The sequence below is a fragment of the Equus caballus genome, chromosome 7, assembly GCF_041296265.1.
Source record: "Equus caballus isolate H_3958 breed thoroughbred chromosome 7, TB-T2T, whole genome shotgun sequence".
Taxonomy (NCBI): Eukaryota; Metazoa; Chordata; class Mammalia; order Perissodactyla; family Equidae; genus Equus; species Equus caballus.
This window is the reverse complement of record NC_091690.1, coordinates 6740385-6754640: the sequence shown is the minus strand read 5'-3', so window position 1 is coordinate 6754640 and position 14256 is coordinate 6740385. Positions and strand designations below refer to the sequence as shown.

The 14256-nt window shown below is 41.2% G+C and overlaps 1 protein-coding gene across 1 annotated transcript in view; it reads right to left on the bottom strand.

Annotated features, from left to right (window-relative positions):
- The window catches only part of ENDOD1 (endonuclease domain containing 1), a 41455-nt gene continuing 27199 nt past the window's right edge, over positions 1-14256 (bottom strand). The window contains exon 2 of the mRNA XM_014741280.3: positions 1-4312. Coding sequence (XP_014596766.3) covers positions 3110-4312 — 1203 coding nt within the window. The 3' untranslated portion in view covers positions 1-3109. The remainder of the gene's footprint in view (positions 4313-14256) is intronic.

Below are 14256 nucleotides of genomic sequence, written 5' to 3'. Positions count from 1 at the left end.
TGAGTTGTCAATAATTACTTTATTGAGCATTACAAGGTGCACAGCATTGTACATAGCTTGAAAATGTCAAATTGACCTTTGTCACACCCTCTGTAAAGGCTTCCCTAATTCCCATGGTTTTATGTTTTTTCTCCTGTGCTCTAGGAAGCATGCTGCTAGTACCTTTATTGCAGCACTTACCATGATGGGTCACACGTATCATCTGTACCATCTGTTGTCCCAACTACAGTTGAACTCAAAGATGGAATCCATGTATTCTTGATCTCTGCAACCTTGATGTTCAAAGCCATGTTTGATAGATGACTGAATGACTGAATGAATAAGTGTTTCACTCTAGTTCCTTTTTCCAACTCCCTAATCTGCATTTAGGGGGAAGTGCTGATGTAGAGGAGAAGCCAACAATCAAAAGGCACAATGGAAAAGAGGAGTGTCCAAAGGCATGGCTGATCCACAAACTAGAAAATCAGCTCCATAATAACGAAGAGTTATTGGGGAGGCTGGCCTCCACCAGGGCCTGAGAACATACAGAGCCACAGAGAAACCTTTACCAGAGATAGGGTCCAACAACCCAAACTCCCACCTCAAAGCTCAAAATAGTTTTTTGGGAATAGGCCAGCAGTCTAGCCACCTGCTGGAGCTTCAGGCCCAACACAGCAAAGCCAGTCAACAGGAGGCACAGCTAACACCAGTGGTCCAGAGCAAATGGTCTCAGCCACCTAACCTTAAGGATATTTTTTTTGCTTTATCATCGCTTTTGAGATTTCAAAGAAGGTCACGCAAGAATAAATAAATAAGACACTAAACAACTAGAAGTAAAAAAGAAGACATTTCCAAAGAGCTCTCCAGAAGCAGTTTGGATGCCCTGTTCCTTGCATGGTGCCAAGGGGTTCAAGCTGCCATGAATGCCCTCTCTGGGCCTTTCAGTGTGCAAATACATACTCTTGGGGACTAGAGATTCCTTGGGAGGCAGTAAGCACGATGTTGTGCATGGATGGCTAATTGTTTCATCCCATAGGCCAAATCCAACTGATTAGTCAGGGCCTAGAGTCTGTTTGATGAATGATGGAGAAAACTCTGCCTTGGTCCAGGAAGGCAGCTGAATAGTAGCATACACACCACATATCTGATATGCCAGGGGTGATGGGACATGTGCAAAAGACCTTGTCTGCTGATCTGCTGTCAGCTAGCAATGAAACTACAGGCCAGCCTGTTGCCTCCCTGTGCCTCAGGTTCCTCATCAAATGAGGGTTTGGCCAGACCACCTCTCTGGTCAATTCTAAGCGTCTCTTTCTTTCATCCAGCAGGATTCTTGACCGATCAGTACCAGGCCCTCACCTTGCCATGTACCTTCACACTGCTGAAGTGAAGGGAAGCCCAACTACAGATGTTTATGCTCACAAACAGAAGTGTTGGTAAAATACTGCTTAAGATTTTTAGATAAATCTAGTGCATAGCTCCCTATCATGGACCAGTCTGATGTCGTATTCCCCAACCTTGCATCACAAATTGATCAGGATGGTAGCTTTCTGCCTAATCTTCTACTTTGGGTGCAAGCGAATTATTTTTATGCAAAATGTAACTCTCACTACACTCACATTCCTCATCCATCAACCTGATGCAAATAGTTAACCCATCATTCGCTCCTTATCGCCTTTCTGGATCCCAGAAAGGGATCTTTACATCTAACTTTTTTTGCATCTAACTTTTGGATGAAGGGTGGCCTGTACCCCTAAGATCAGTATTTTATACTTGGCCCCTTTCTACCTCACAGCAACTTGTTATAACACAGAAAAATCCAGATGATTCCATCTCAGCTGTGGAAGGCAGGGCAAAGTTTAGGAGACTCTGCTTTCTCCTCTTATTTTCAGTGCAAGACGTAAAATGATAAGTGCTTGATCAAAAAATCGGAGATGAGCTCTCAAATCAAATTTGTACTAAGGGAGTGTTATGTTTTCTAGCCTCAAACACACTATAAAAATAATTTCCTAAGAGAGAATGATTCTTAATTAAGTTTATACATATATAAACTTGGATATATATGTATAAGAATATTTTTTCTTTTTTCCAAGATTGCTAGAATAGTTTTTCTTTTGTAGATCTTTTCTATACATTTATGCCAAAACAATCATTTAAGTACAGCGTCAGAATGTTTTACTGTATTGGGTACTTGCTTCATGTATAAGAAAGACTGATCTAGTATGTTGCAGAATATGAATTTTCATATTAGCTTAACATATAGGTCTTCGAGCTCAATCTTGTCAGCCAGAGATTTAATCTATGTCAAGTTAATCCAAGCTTCGCTAAGGATGTCATCGGACCTACAGCACCTACTTAGAGCAGGGCTCTGACCTTGTGCTCTCTTCTTTACACACGAGAGGACTGTCTTCCACTGTTCAAGGGGCAAATGATCTTTGCCCTTCATTCAAAATTTGTTATGCCACATTTGGCATAAAATGCTTATCATTACCTACTTGAAAAATGGAGCAAAATTCAACTTTGGAGAAACAAACAAACCAACAAACCTATACGTCCTTGGGAGCCATGGAAAGCTAAGAGATATAGTACGTTCTATATCCTAAGAAAGTTATTTCAACAGAGAAGCGTGTCTGCACTTCACCAAGGTCAGTTGAGTTGGAGAGAAATAGATATGATAACAAATTAGCCAAGAACATTTATATAGGTTTTGCTTTAAGTCTCAGAGAATAACAGGAGGAACAAGATTCCTCTCTCCTTTTCTCAGAAACCCTTTGGTTTAAAGTTGTCCTCTTTCTAACTCTTCTCTCCTCTGTAAATTTTAATTATCACAAACAAACACCAGAGCATCTCAGGTGGTCATCTGCATCAGAGTGAATAACTGAAGATTCTAATGCCTTGGAAGTTTGCCGGTATCATGGCAGATGACCTACACATAATCCTACCCTGAACATTTCTCTTGAGTCAAGTCTGAATTGTACCATCTTCTTTTGCAAAAACATGCAGACACCCCCACCAAAGGCCAAAGTGTGATAACTGACAGTGAACAAAAACCCATGGTAAAGACAAAATACTCCAGCTTTCTCTATTAAAAAAAAATCAAATTCACTGTGACTGGACACTATCGGTTTGAGTTCTATAATTCCTCAGAATTGGCAAAATTAACCTTGTAGCCAATCCTCTTGCAGACACTAAAAACAAGCTGAAATAGGCCACCCATGGTGCCAAGAGCAGTGTCAAAGAGCAAACAGATGGTGCCACCAAGGCCCATTGCAATGTCCTTGAACACAATTGGAACTGCACCCATGGTGTACACAGGGAAAGTGGCCACATCCAAAAGGACTCGGACAGGGATGCCCAGAATACGGCAAATGGCCTTCAGCAGACAACAAAGGATCCGGAGAATGGCCCTGATGATTTTGACTATGACTTTGACTACTTTCCAGGGAATGCTTGCCAACTCTTCCCCAATGGCCATGAAGTATGAGATGGTGGCTGAACCCAGGCGGTAAAGGCAACTTTCTATGCCGTTAATCACTTGCTTGGTAACATACCACAGGAAATACACAATGTTCTTCAGGATTTCTACTACAAGGTAATAAATTAATTGGAAAAGCTTGATGAATGGGGTAGCAATGAAGCCCATGAGTTTTCTCAAAAAGCTACTCCTTTCCTCCAATGCTTCTGGAGGCAACAGAGCAGACTTCTTGCTCCTTGTGCTGGAGAGGGGCCCTGAGCCCTCTTTAGATTGTACCATTCGCTCTTCATCCTGGACTTGGTTAACCATTTCCAGGATTTTTTTCATTTTCTCTGTGTCTTGTTCAGTTTCACCACAGTTGTTCTGGAACAGCTGAGGGTTAAATGGAAGCAGTTTCTCAAGTTCTTTCACCATCACGTCCTCTATGACATCACCATCCCGGGTGTGCTTGACAAAGCCCATGGCCCAGCCTCCTCCAGGGACAGCACAACAGGCCGCCAGCCAAACAAACTCAGGGACGGTCATTTTGTCTTTAACTTTGCGGTCTGAGGGCACGGCGCCTGTGATGATATATAGGTCTTCCCCATCGCCGCACTGCGGGGTCAGGGCCTGGTCCATTAAGCTGTTGAGATTCATGTACCAACGTTCCCGGAAGGATGGGGTCATTGGAGCTGCATTTGTCAGAGCGAATGTGGTGGGGTGGAAATCACTGCTAAGGGAGAACGGGTACAGTTGTCCTCTTTCGTAATCAGAATCCAGGTAGTCTGTATTTAAAGCTTGCTTGCTTCCCAGATTCTTCACAGAAGTGACGGCATCAGCCTCATTAGTGACCTCCTCAAGACTGCTGTTGGGGTCATCAATCTGAAAGAACAGAACAAGTGTTAAGTGCATCCCTGTTCACAGCAGAGAGGGTGTACTTGAATTATTCTGCCAAGACTCTAGAGAAGTCCCTAGGACACTAACACTTCCAATGCTTAGGTTTGGAAGGGCTTGGTTCTCTCATGCACACACATTTCATTCTAATCTTCCACAATCCTGGTGTTTGAAAGTGTCTTTCAAATAGGCTGTTTCCTATTTGACTCCCTGTGTATATTCCACTCCTGCTCTGCAGTAACACTCCATCATACACACGTGCACAAGCACACACTCACACGTACCCACACATGCACACAGTTGTACATGCACAAATACACCGTCATGACATTCATTTTTAATCTCTTATGGCTTTATGAATTTCATAGCTCTTTTTTAGAATGTTTTTCTATAAGATTCAAGTTAATTTTAAAAATGAAAACAAGGGGAAAGTAGGTCTCAACAGGCCCATAAAAATCAGAACTGCAATTCAGATAATCAGACACCAAGGCGGGCTGCAATATAATAAATACATTCTTAATGAATGTTTACACACTTTGGGATATACGGTAAACAATCAACTCTAATTGGAGCTCCAAATTAAATGAAAAAATGTATAGTTTGTCATTAGTTATTAGATACTTACAAAGCCAAGGTAAAATTCAAATTTGGCCAACTGCTGTTTGAACTTAATCTCCCCATATACTTGTTATTATTAACAATTCATTTTCTGTCTAGGTCAAACTAGATATGTACTACGTACTAATAATGATCAAAATATATATCTCCCCCCTTCTTGGTTCTGCTTTTTTGGGTTTTTTTTAGCTCAGCAGTATAATATATACTTTCCCTTTGCCAATCTGAAAGGATACAAGGAAAGAGCTCAGGACTGACCCAGGAGTATGTTTTTAGCTCCTAAACCAGACTGTAAATTCCTTGACACCAGGGATCATATATCTTTCCCATAGGACCCAGCCAAGGGCTGACACATACTAGCATCCCAAGGCACTCTTGTTAATCTATATGCCCTGAGATGGTCATCATGGCAGGAGTTATAAAAGCCGGCAGTGGAACGAACCTAGTTTTCAAAAACAGGAAAGGTTAATTAAATGATGTTATATCCCTTAGAGAAATATCTCAAAGCCATTAAAATGTACTTGTAATTAGGAAGAATTTCTAATGATGGAGAAATATGTTATATGTTGAAAGCAAAAGGAAGGATATAAAATTAAATGAGGACAATTTTTTTAAGTCTAAAAATAGGAAAGAAAAACTTTGTAAGGAAGCACATGAAAATGTCTGCAATGGTTGTTTGATCCCTGGGGATGCAAAAGAGATTTTTTTCCTCTATTTTCTTGTTTCTCTCCCTGCACCCCTCCTACTCACATCAACCCAAAAATTATTTACAACATGTTACTTTCAAAAGAAAACAAACAAAAAAACTGATTAAAATAAGTAAATTCTTACTAATTGATTCCCTAGAGCTGGCACTACTCACTAAACCCAAGGGAGTCAAGGCCATGTGGATCTTGTTGCACTTCTTGTCGGGAAGGCAACCAACTGTGAATTTCTCCAATTCTGCCATGGCACACATAGGCATGCTCACATGTGTGTGTAAGGTTGGCAAGGCCAATGGATGAGCAATTGGTGTGAAAGCAGGAATATTTACTGAAGTCCAACGAGGTAATTCATAGCCTCACCCCTCAAGGTTGCTCCATCCCTTCCCTGGTCTTAGAATTAGCAACGATCCTAGATGTTCTCCGCTTCCACCACATCCCCATAGGACAGAGATAAGAAGCTCATTCATTTTGTAAAGCTTCTGCTGCTGCTCTCCTATAGCTGAAAGACGTACCCCATGGAAACACCAGACTCATTCTTGAATCATGAGATCAGGAAATGGCAGAGCCAAGATCATGGAGTCTTGGGTGTAAGGTCAGGGATTTTAAGATGCATGTATCTCCATGGTTACTAGGGCATTGTGTCTGCATTTAGCTCAGTATAGCTTCTTTATCCCCTTTTTTTAATTGGTAGCCCTGTGACAGAATGTGGAGCAGCATGCTGGTTTGTCTTCAGTCCAGGGGCCACCCAGGGATCAAACAGCTCTTACAGGGACAGATGGCAGGGCTGGAACATGAGCAGAGAAGAGAGGCTCTTGGATGAGGAAGGGGAAGGAGCAAAAGAGAGAGAAGCAGGAGGAGAAAAAGGGAGGGATAAAACATAAGGGGAAGAAAGGGAGAGAAGTGAATGAGAGAGAGATTGTGTGTGCACATGCATGTGTGTGTGTGTGCAAGAAACAACACAATATGCTGCTCTTAGGCAGAAACTAGGACTGTGAGTTGATTTATTCCCAAACTTGAGAGCATGGCCTGCCAAGGCACCAAGGTCAGAGGAGACTTAGCTGGTTGCTTCTGCATCCTCTCAGGTCACTTGAGTTCACAGGGCTTCAGATTTCTGCCACAGCCATGCACCTGGCAGTCAGGTTAAGCCTTTTCTGCCCACACTTCACAGGCACATGGAAGTAGGCCAGGATGGAATCGAGGTGTCTGGACAGGTCAGGGCATAATTCCACATGGGCCCTGTGCACTGCCTGTCCTGTGCCTGCCCAGGCTAACTAAACTATATGCTCTGGATATGAAAGCAGAGAGAGCACATCTTCCTTCTCTTCTCCTTGCTTTCTTCAGAATCCCATATCCATGGTCACTATATTCTTATGAACCTCAAATTTGGTCCCATGACCAAGATGACAAGAGAGAACATAGTGTTTGAAATCAAGACAGAATGCCTGCACACTGCACCTAGATAGTGATGGAGTGAGGGGGTCAGGGACTAATATTTTTTGAACTACCAAGTAAATTTCTTCAATATAACAATACACAGAAGGTATTTTTACCTTACTTTACAGATGGGGAAACTAAGACACAGAAAGATGAAGAAACATTTCCAAAGTCATCCAGTAATTAGCAGAAACAGGATTTGAACTGAGGTCAGTCTTCTTGTTCCTAAAGCATATGTTCTTCATTACTAAGCTGTACTTTCCCCCATCTTAATGGCCATTGCTGTCCCAGTTTTCTCTATCAGAGAGTCGAAAAAAATACTCCCCTCCTGTAGACTCCTTTTCTCTCTGTGTCACGGGAGAAATGGAGTTCCTTAAGGTTTCAGGGAGAGAAGCTGATATCTGAGCCCCTCGGTGTTGCAGACACCAGACTGAAGGAGAATGGAAAGGAGAAGGTAAAAGGGAGCATGAGCAGACTGGCCCTCTAGCCTCTTTTTTGCCTTTGCCACTAGATTCACAGTCCACAAAATGTGGCAGCACAGGCAGTGGGCAACTGGCTAGGGTTGTTTCCAGGACACTAGCACCAGTAGAAACTGGTCAGTGGGCTGGTCCTCAGGGGGCACTGTTCCTGTTAGCACCTCACTTGGCTACCCCCTTTTTCTTCTCTATATCAGCAGGGGTAGCAGAGAACAGCAAGCACAGCAAAACTTCTCAGAGAAAAACTAAAAAATCAGTCTCCTCACCACAACCTCCTCTGCTCTGAGTCCACAGAATGGAGTTAACCAGTTAGGAATGGGACTCCATACAGCCAAGGTAACCTGGATAAACTGCATAGCTCAACTGAATCTGGAATGTGTTCCTTAAGACTCTGTATTTTCAATGAATGAAGGCTCCTTCATGTTGTCTCCTGTAAAGATGGGTTCAATGGAAGGATACAAAGCCATAGAAACCAAGAAAAGTTGAACCAGTAGCCTTCACAAACACCCAGGAACTGTAGTGTAGGTAGGTATTGCTGGAAGTAGAAATGGATTCCAGGCAGCTCTAGGGAATTTTGGCAGCAAGAGTCTGTGGTTGAGACTAAGTAGACATTAATGACTGCCATTAATAAGACTCAGCCACTTTGACCTGTTGGACTTTTTCTATCTCTCCCTTTTGGCTTCTTCACCTACTTCTTTCTGCATAACTCTTCTCTACTTCATGGCTTCTGCTTACTCATAGTCTCTGTTCCATCATAACTTGAGCTTGTACAAGGACCATCACGACCTCTTTAGCCATTGATCATACCATTAACCTTCAATTTTGGCTTCTTCTGTTACTTAATTTCCTACTTCAAATGCTCTCAGCTGATTTGTCCAGCTCCTCTTTTTCTATCAAGTCATGTCAAGACAAGCCTATAGAATAACTATCCTTGAGTTAAATGCTCACCCCTGTCCAATCAACTGTGGCTGAATGATGGAGAGAGAACTCTGATGATCCACATAGGGCGTCCCCATCCATCAGGGACCAGAAAGCACAGGACAACTTCTTGCAGAAAATCTTTGTCAGGCATTCTAGGCTTGGCTTGTTTGGTCATAACCTTAGTTCAGTACACTAATGTAGATAAATTAGTATGAATGCTACTAGGCAAAATTAAAACACAAAATAAAAAAAGAGAGAAATCCCCCAAGGTTTATCTAATCCAGTATTAAATCTCTGAAAAAAATACCAAAGGATGTTTTATAACATGACATATTGATCTTCCATGAACTTTCAATTCTCTCCTCTGAGGATCCAATAAGATATACATCAAAGCCTCTCTTTCTGTCTTTTCTGTGTCTTTTTCATATTTTATATCTCATTAACTCTCTATATCACATTCTAGGTGAGCTCCTTAGATCTATCTTCCAATCCACTAGCCCTCTCTTTAGCTATGTCTAGTCTACTTGTTTGTTGAGGTGTTTTTCTTTTTTTCAATTCAATGACTTTTTTCTTTTCTAGCATTTCTATTTGGTTCTATTTCAGATTCTCCTTGTTTTTTCTCTTGTGGAATTCTTTTTTATCTTTCAATTGTTTAGACATGCTTATCTTAAAGTTCCTTTAAGATTTCTCTATTTTATTTGGGTTTTCAGTTTACTTTGTTGCTTCTATTGATGGATTTTAAGGTGGTGGGTACTTAAGTGCTCTGCAATTTTTGCTGGTGAGCTCTTCATAAGAGGTCCATGGTGTTTTGTTGCAAAAAAAAAAAAAAAAAAAAATCTAATAGGATTACTTTTTCAGTTGCTTCTGCCAGAGCCCTAAAGAGTTCAATGATTCTGGACTAGTTTCTGAGATCTTTTCTCAGTTCAGGGTTTCCACAGGGAGAAAGCAGTGCAAATTTGGACCCATACAAAGGAAAGATGACAGCTCTAGGCTTACTTCTGGTGGATTACTATTTCCACTCATGACATGGTGTGGGCAGCTACTTCCTATAACAACTTGCAGGTAGTTTTCCTGCCTGGTTCACCAGTGCTGCAGCAATTTGCCAGCTCCAAGTTTTACTTGGTGAGCCTAATTCCAGTTTCATGTCTTGAATAGGGTATGTAACTTTGACTCCTATCCCCAGGCAGGTTACAGCCCTAGCCCCTAGTGTCTATGTGGCTTTGGCTATTGGTTTCTTATATATTTCTGGCACTGGAAAATTTTCCTCTCTTACTTTTTTGCTGAAATATGAGTTTAATTTATATATGGTATATAAAATATATATTTTTAATCCAACATATCTATGTGTTTGCAGCGGGAGGAGAGGAATTCCACATCTGCCCAGGCGTTTTGTTTTCCCACATTGTCTTAGTTTAAAAACCTGCCCTATTTTCCTTTTATAACTCTTTATAGAATTATCATCCCCAAATTTATTTACTTTGCTTAAGTCTCTTTTTTTCTAGTTAGACTACCTCCTGGATAAGTGTTTGGTGTAAGCAGAACAGTATTTTCCAACACCTTTACGGATGTGTCAAGAACTTTATATGCTAACGTCTCTCAATAAGAATAGGCTACAGGGGGGCTGGCCCCGTGGCGGAGAGGTTAAGTTCTGGCGCTCCGCTGCAAGCGGCCCAGTGTTTCGTTGGTTCGAATCCTGGGTGCGGACATGGCACTGCTCATCAAGCCATGCTGAGGCAGCGTCCCACATGCCACAACTAGATGGACCACAACGAAGAATATACAACTATGTACCGGGGGGCTTTGGGGAGAAAAAGGAAAAAAATAAAATCTTTTAAAAAAAAAGAATAGGCTACAGGGACTCCCAGGCCTTTCCCAAATCACATCAGCCAGCTTATAACCTGATTCTGTTTGTTTTCATTTGTTTGTTTTAGCAATTCCTTTGCATCATCTATTACCTATAATGTTTTTGTCTGTTCATGTAGGTATTTCTGTCTTCTTGAAATTTATTTGCATTGATTTTGTATTTTGCAACTTGGAGTCATTCAAAAAAAATGGATATTACATTATGAAGTCACTTTATCATAACATTTACAAAACATATTAAATCCCAGGGCTTTAGAACAGTCTGTTAACGGAGCTCCACTGAGAGAAATGCCCAGTATGATTCCTACTTCCTGTCTTAAAACCAGTTTTTTAACCGAGGACAAAACTTTCTTCTGATCCCAAGATGACTAATATTTTAATATCAGTTGTTAAAGAATCATCTGGAAATCTAAATAAAATCTGTATAACAGCTCCCCATCATCATCATGCTCACTTAACTCTACAAAACTACCAAATATGTCTTGGCAGGGGCTCACTTTCTGAAGGAATGTCAAAGTGTGTGTGTAACTAAAATATTTACTGCACGTATGGAAAACTGCATTAAAAATAGTAAGAGTATTTGATTTTTTTTTTTTAAAGAGTATTTGATTTTAAAAGTCTAATATAGTCTTTGCTACACTGTCACTTAGAGGGCAGATGTATTTTTCCATGCTTTCTGCAGACAGCTTAATGATCTGGTTATTGCAATTATAGTAAATTACTGACAACACTGCTCCCTAAAGACAAAAATACACCTATGATGGAAGAGGTAATTTCAGATTACAATTTCTGGATTACACTTGCCCTTTTGCATTCACCACTAATCTTACTCTTTGGTTTCCCAGCGGAATCTCTGACTGTAGGCACAGGTACAAAGTTCTGTCTGAGCAATCTACCTCCCTGTTGATCTAGTCCCCCTGGGCTGCTGATGTAATTTGATACAGTTCCTGTGTTTAATGGAAATTTTTTTTTCCTAATCACAACATGTTAAGTAGGTTTTAGAAGAATGAGCTCTCCCAGTCCACCAGCACCCTGCCCCATAAATAATCTTATAATAAATTCCTTTTCAAATTTAGTAACAAGAAAAAAATTGTTTCTCTCAACAAGTTGATCTGTTTCCTTATGCTCGACAGTAAATGCTATTTAATCCCAGGGGATTTCTTTTTTGCTTTGTGATTAAATGAAAGGAGACTTTCAATTTGTCTGCTAATATGCAGGTAAGAAAAATAGACTGATGGAGAATTGAAAAGGAGTACTGGAGGGGAAATAGTCACATATTCAACAATATTAAGCATATATTATGTGTGACTAGTACTGAAGGAGGAAGCATTAGGATTGGTTATAATGACAAAAAAATAATAACAGTAACAACAACAACAACAACAACAACACAAGAACCAACACTCATTGAGCACTATATGCCAGGCATTATTCTAAGAACTTTATACATATTAAATCAGTGAGTGGCTACGCTAAGTACTCACTCATTGAAACTCACAAAAACTAGGTACTATGATTATCATCTTTTGACAGGTGAAGAAACTAAGGCCATCAAGATCAAGTAGTATACTCAAGGCCACACAGTTAATGAATGGTGGCATCGCAGTATGAATGCAGGAAGTCCAGCCCTACAGCTGGTGTTAATCACTGTTTTATAGGCCTCAAAATCGGCCTTCACATCAAGAAATACCATCTATTCCAGGAAACAAGACATAGATACAGTTCACGTGCTCTGCTTTGGCAGTCGAGGGTTCGCTGGTTCAGATCCTGGGTGCAGACCTACACATCACTCATCAAGCCATGCTGTGGTGGCATCCCACACAGAAGAACTAGAATGACTTACAACTAAGATATACAACTACGTACTGGGGCTTTGGGTATCAAAAAAAAAAAAAAAAAGAGGAAGATTGACAACAGATTTTTAGCTCAGGGCCAATTTCCCTCACACACATACACAAAGACATAGTTAGGTATAAAATCTAGAAGAAACAACAGTGTAATGCAACTCATGTTAAGTGCTGAATAAATGGTATAAAGAAAAACAGCAATCAAATTTCAGAGGAGGCAAAGCCACACGAATGCAGTCAAGAAAGAACTCTTACTTCTTGGAGAAAACAAAAGCTGAGCTGGGATTAGAAGGATGTGTAAGAATCTGACAAATTTAGAGAAATAGGTCAGTAAGGTTTAACAGACTTCTACACAAAGGCCTGGGGGCAGAGACAAGTAGCCTGTGAAAATAGGATTCTGAGGCAGGAAAAGTGAAAGGTTTAATTGGAAAGGATAGGAGGAAACCAGATTATAAATGATCTGATACACATAGAACAAGTATAACTACCAATTATTGAGCGCCAACTATGCACCAGGCACTATGGTAAGTGCTTTACATGAAGTATCTTCTTTAATCCTAACAGTATCCCTATTACCTCCTTTTATAGGAGTAATTGAGGCTCAAAGACATCGAGTAGCATGGCCAATGTCACACTGTCAGTGAGGGTGGGTGAGGTCACAGACCCACGTGGTCTGACTTCAGCAAGTATGACGCACTACTGCTCCATTCTGCTTTCTGGATGCTTTCAATGTTAGGCTTCCAAGTTAGGATTTTACCTGGACACAGTGGAAATTCTCTGATGGTTTCCGAGGACTGGAGCACCATTAGGGACATGTAATTTCAGGGAGATACACCTGGCAGCACTGCGCAGGAAAACCTGGACAAGAGAGACAGCTGAGGGAATGGAAAGGGAAGGATATGTGCAAGTTTCCAGAAGGAAGAAGCCTCAGAATACGGGGTCTGATCTGGGAGGGTCTGTGGAATGTGAAAGGTGATGTCAAAGGCTGGAGCCAAGGTCACCAGGAAATGAGGAACTGTGGAGGGAAAGTGGACAAGCTAACCTTTAAATGAGACCAAACTGACAGGCAGAAATATTTTATAGCAGCTGGAGATACAGAACCAGAGCTTGGGAACAAAGGTGAGGTTGGAAATACAGACCAGGAGTTAGCCATGGAGGAGTAATAATAACAAAGACTCAACTTGTTGCACACAATTTCTGCGGTAAGGCACTGTGGCGGGCGACTTACATAAAAAATTCTGATGTTCCTCTAACTGCAGTGCATGTAACCCTGTGACACTTGGGATAATTAGAAGCATACAAATGAATGCTTTTATTTTAATAGCTATACATTGATATTTAATTTGTCCTCAGAAAATATAACCAGCATTTCATATACACGATTTCATGGATACTAGTATTTAGAATAAGACTAAACTGGTTTTCCAGTGAGTTGATTTAAAATCAATGTAGAGCCAGCCCTGATAGTCTAGTGGTTAAAGTTTGGCATGCTCTGGGGCCGGCCCCATGGCTGAGTGGTTAAGTTCACATGCTCCGCTTCAGCAGCCCAGGATTTCACCAGCTGGGATCCTAGGCGCAGACCTAGCACTGCTCATCAAGCCATGCTGAGGCGGCATCCCACATGCCACAACTAGAAGGACCCACAACTAAAATATACAACTATGTACTGGGGGGCTTTAGGGAGAAGAAGGAAAAATTAAAAAAAATTAAATCTTTAAAAAAAGAAAAGTTTGGGGCTGGCCCCGCGGCCGAGTGGTTAAGTTCGCGCGCTCCGCTGCAGGTGGCCCAGTGTTTCGTTGGTTCGAATCCTGGGCGCGGACATGGCACTGCTCATCAAACCATGCTGAGGCAGCGTCCCACATACCACAACCAGAAGAACCCACAACGAAGAATATACAACTATGTACCGGGGGGCTTTGGGGAGAAAAAGGAAAAAATAAAATCTTTAAAAAAAAAAAAAAGAAAAGTTTGGTGTGCTCTGCTTCAGCAGCCTGGATTTGGTTTCTGGGCGCACAACCACACCACTCCTCTGTCAGTAGCCATGCTGTGGCAGTGACTCACATAGAAGAACT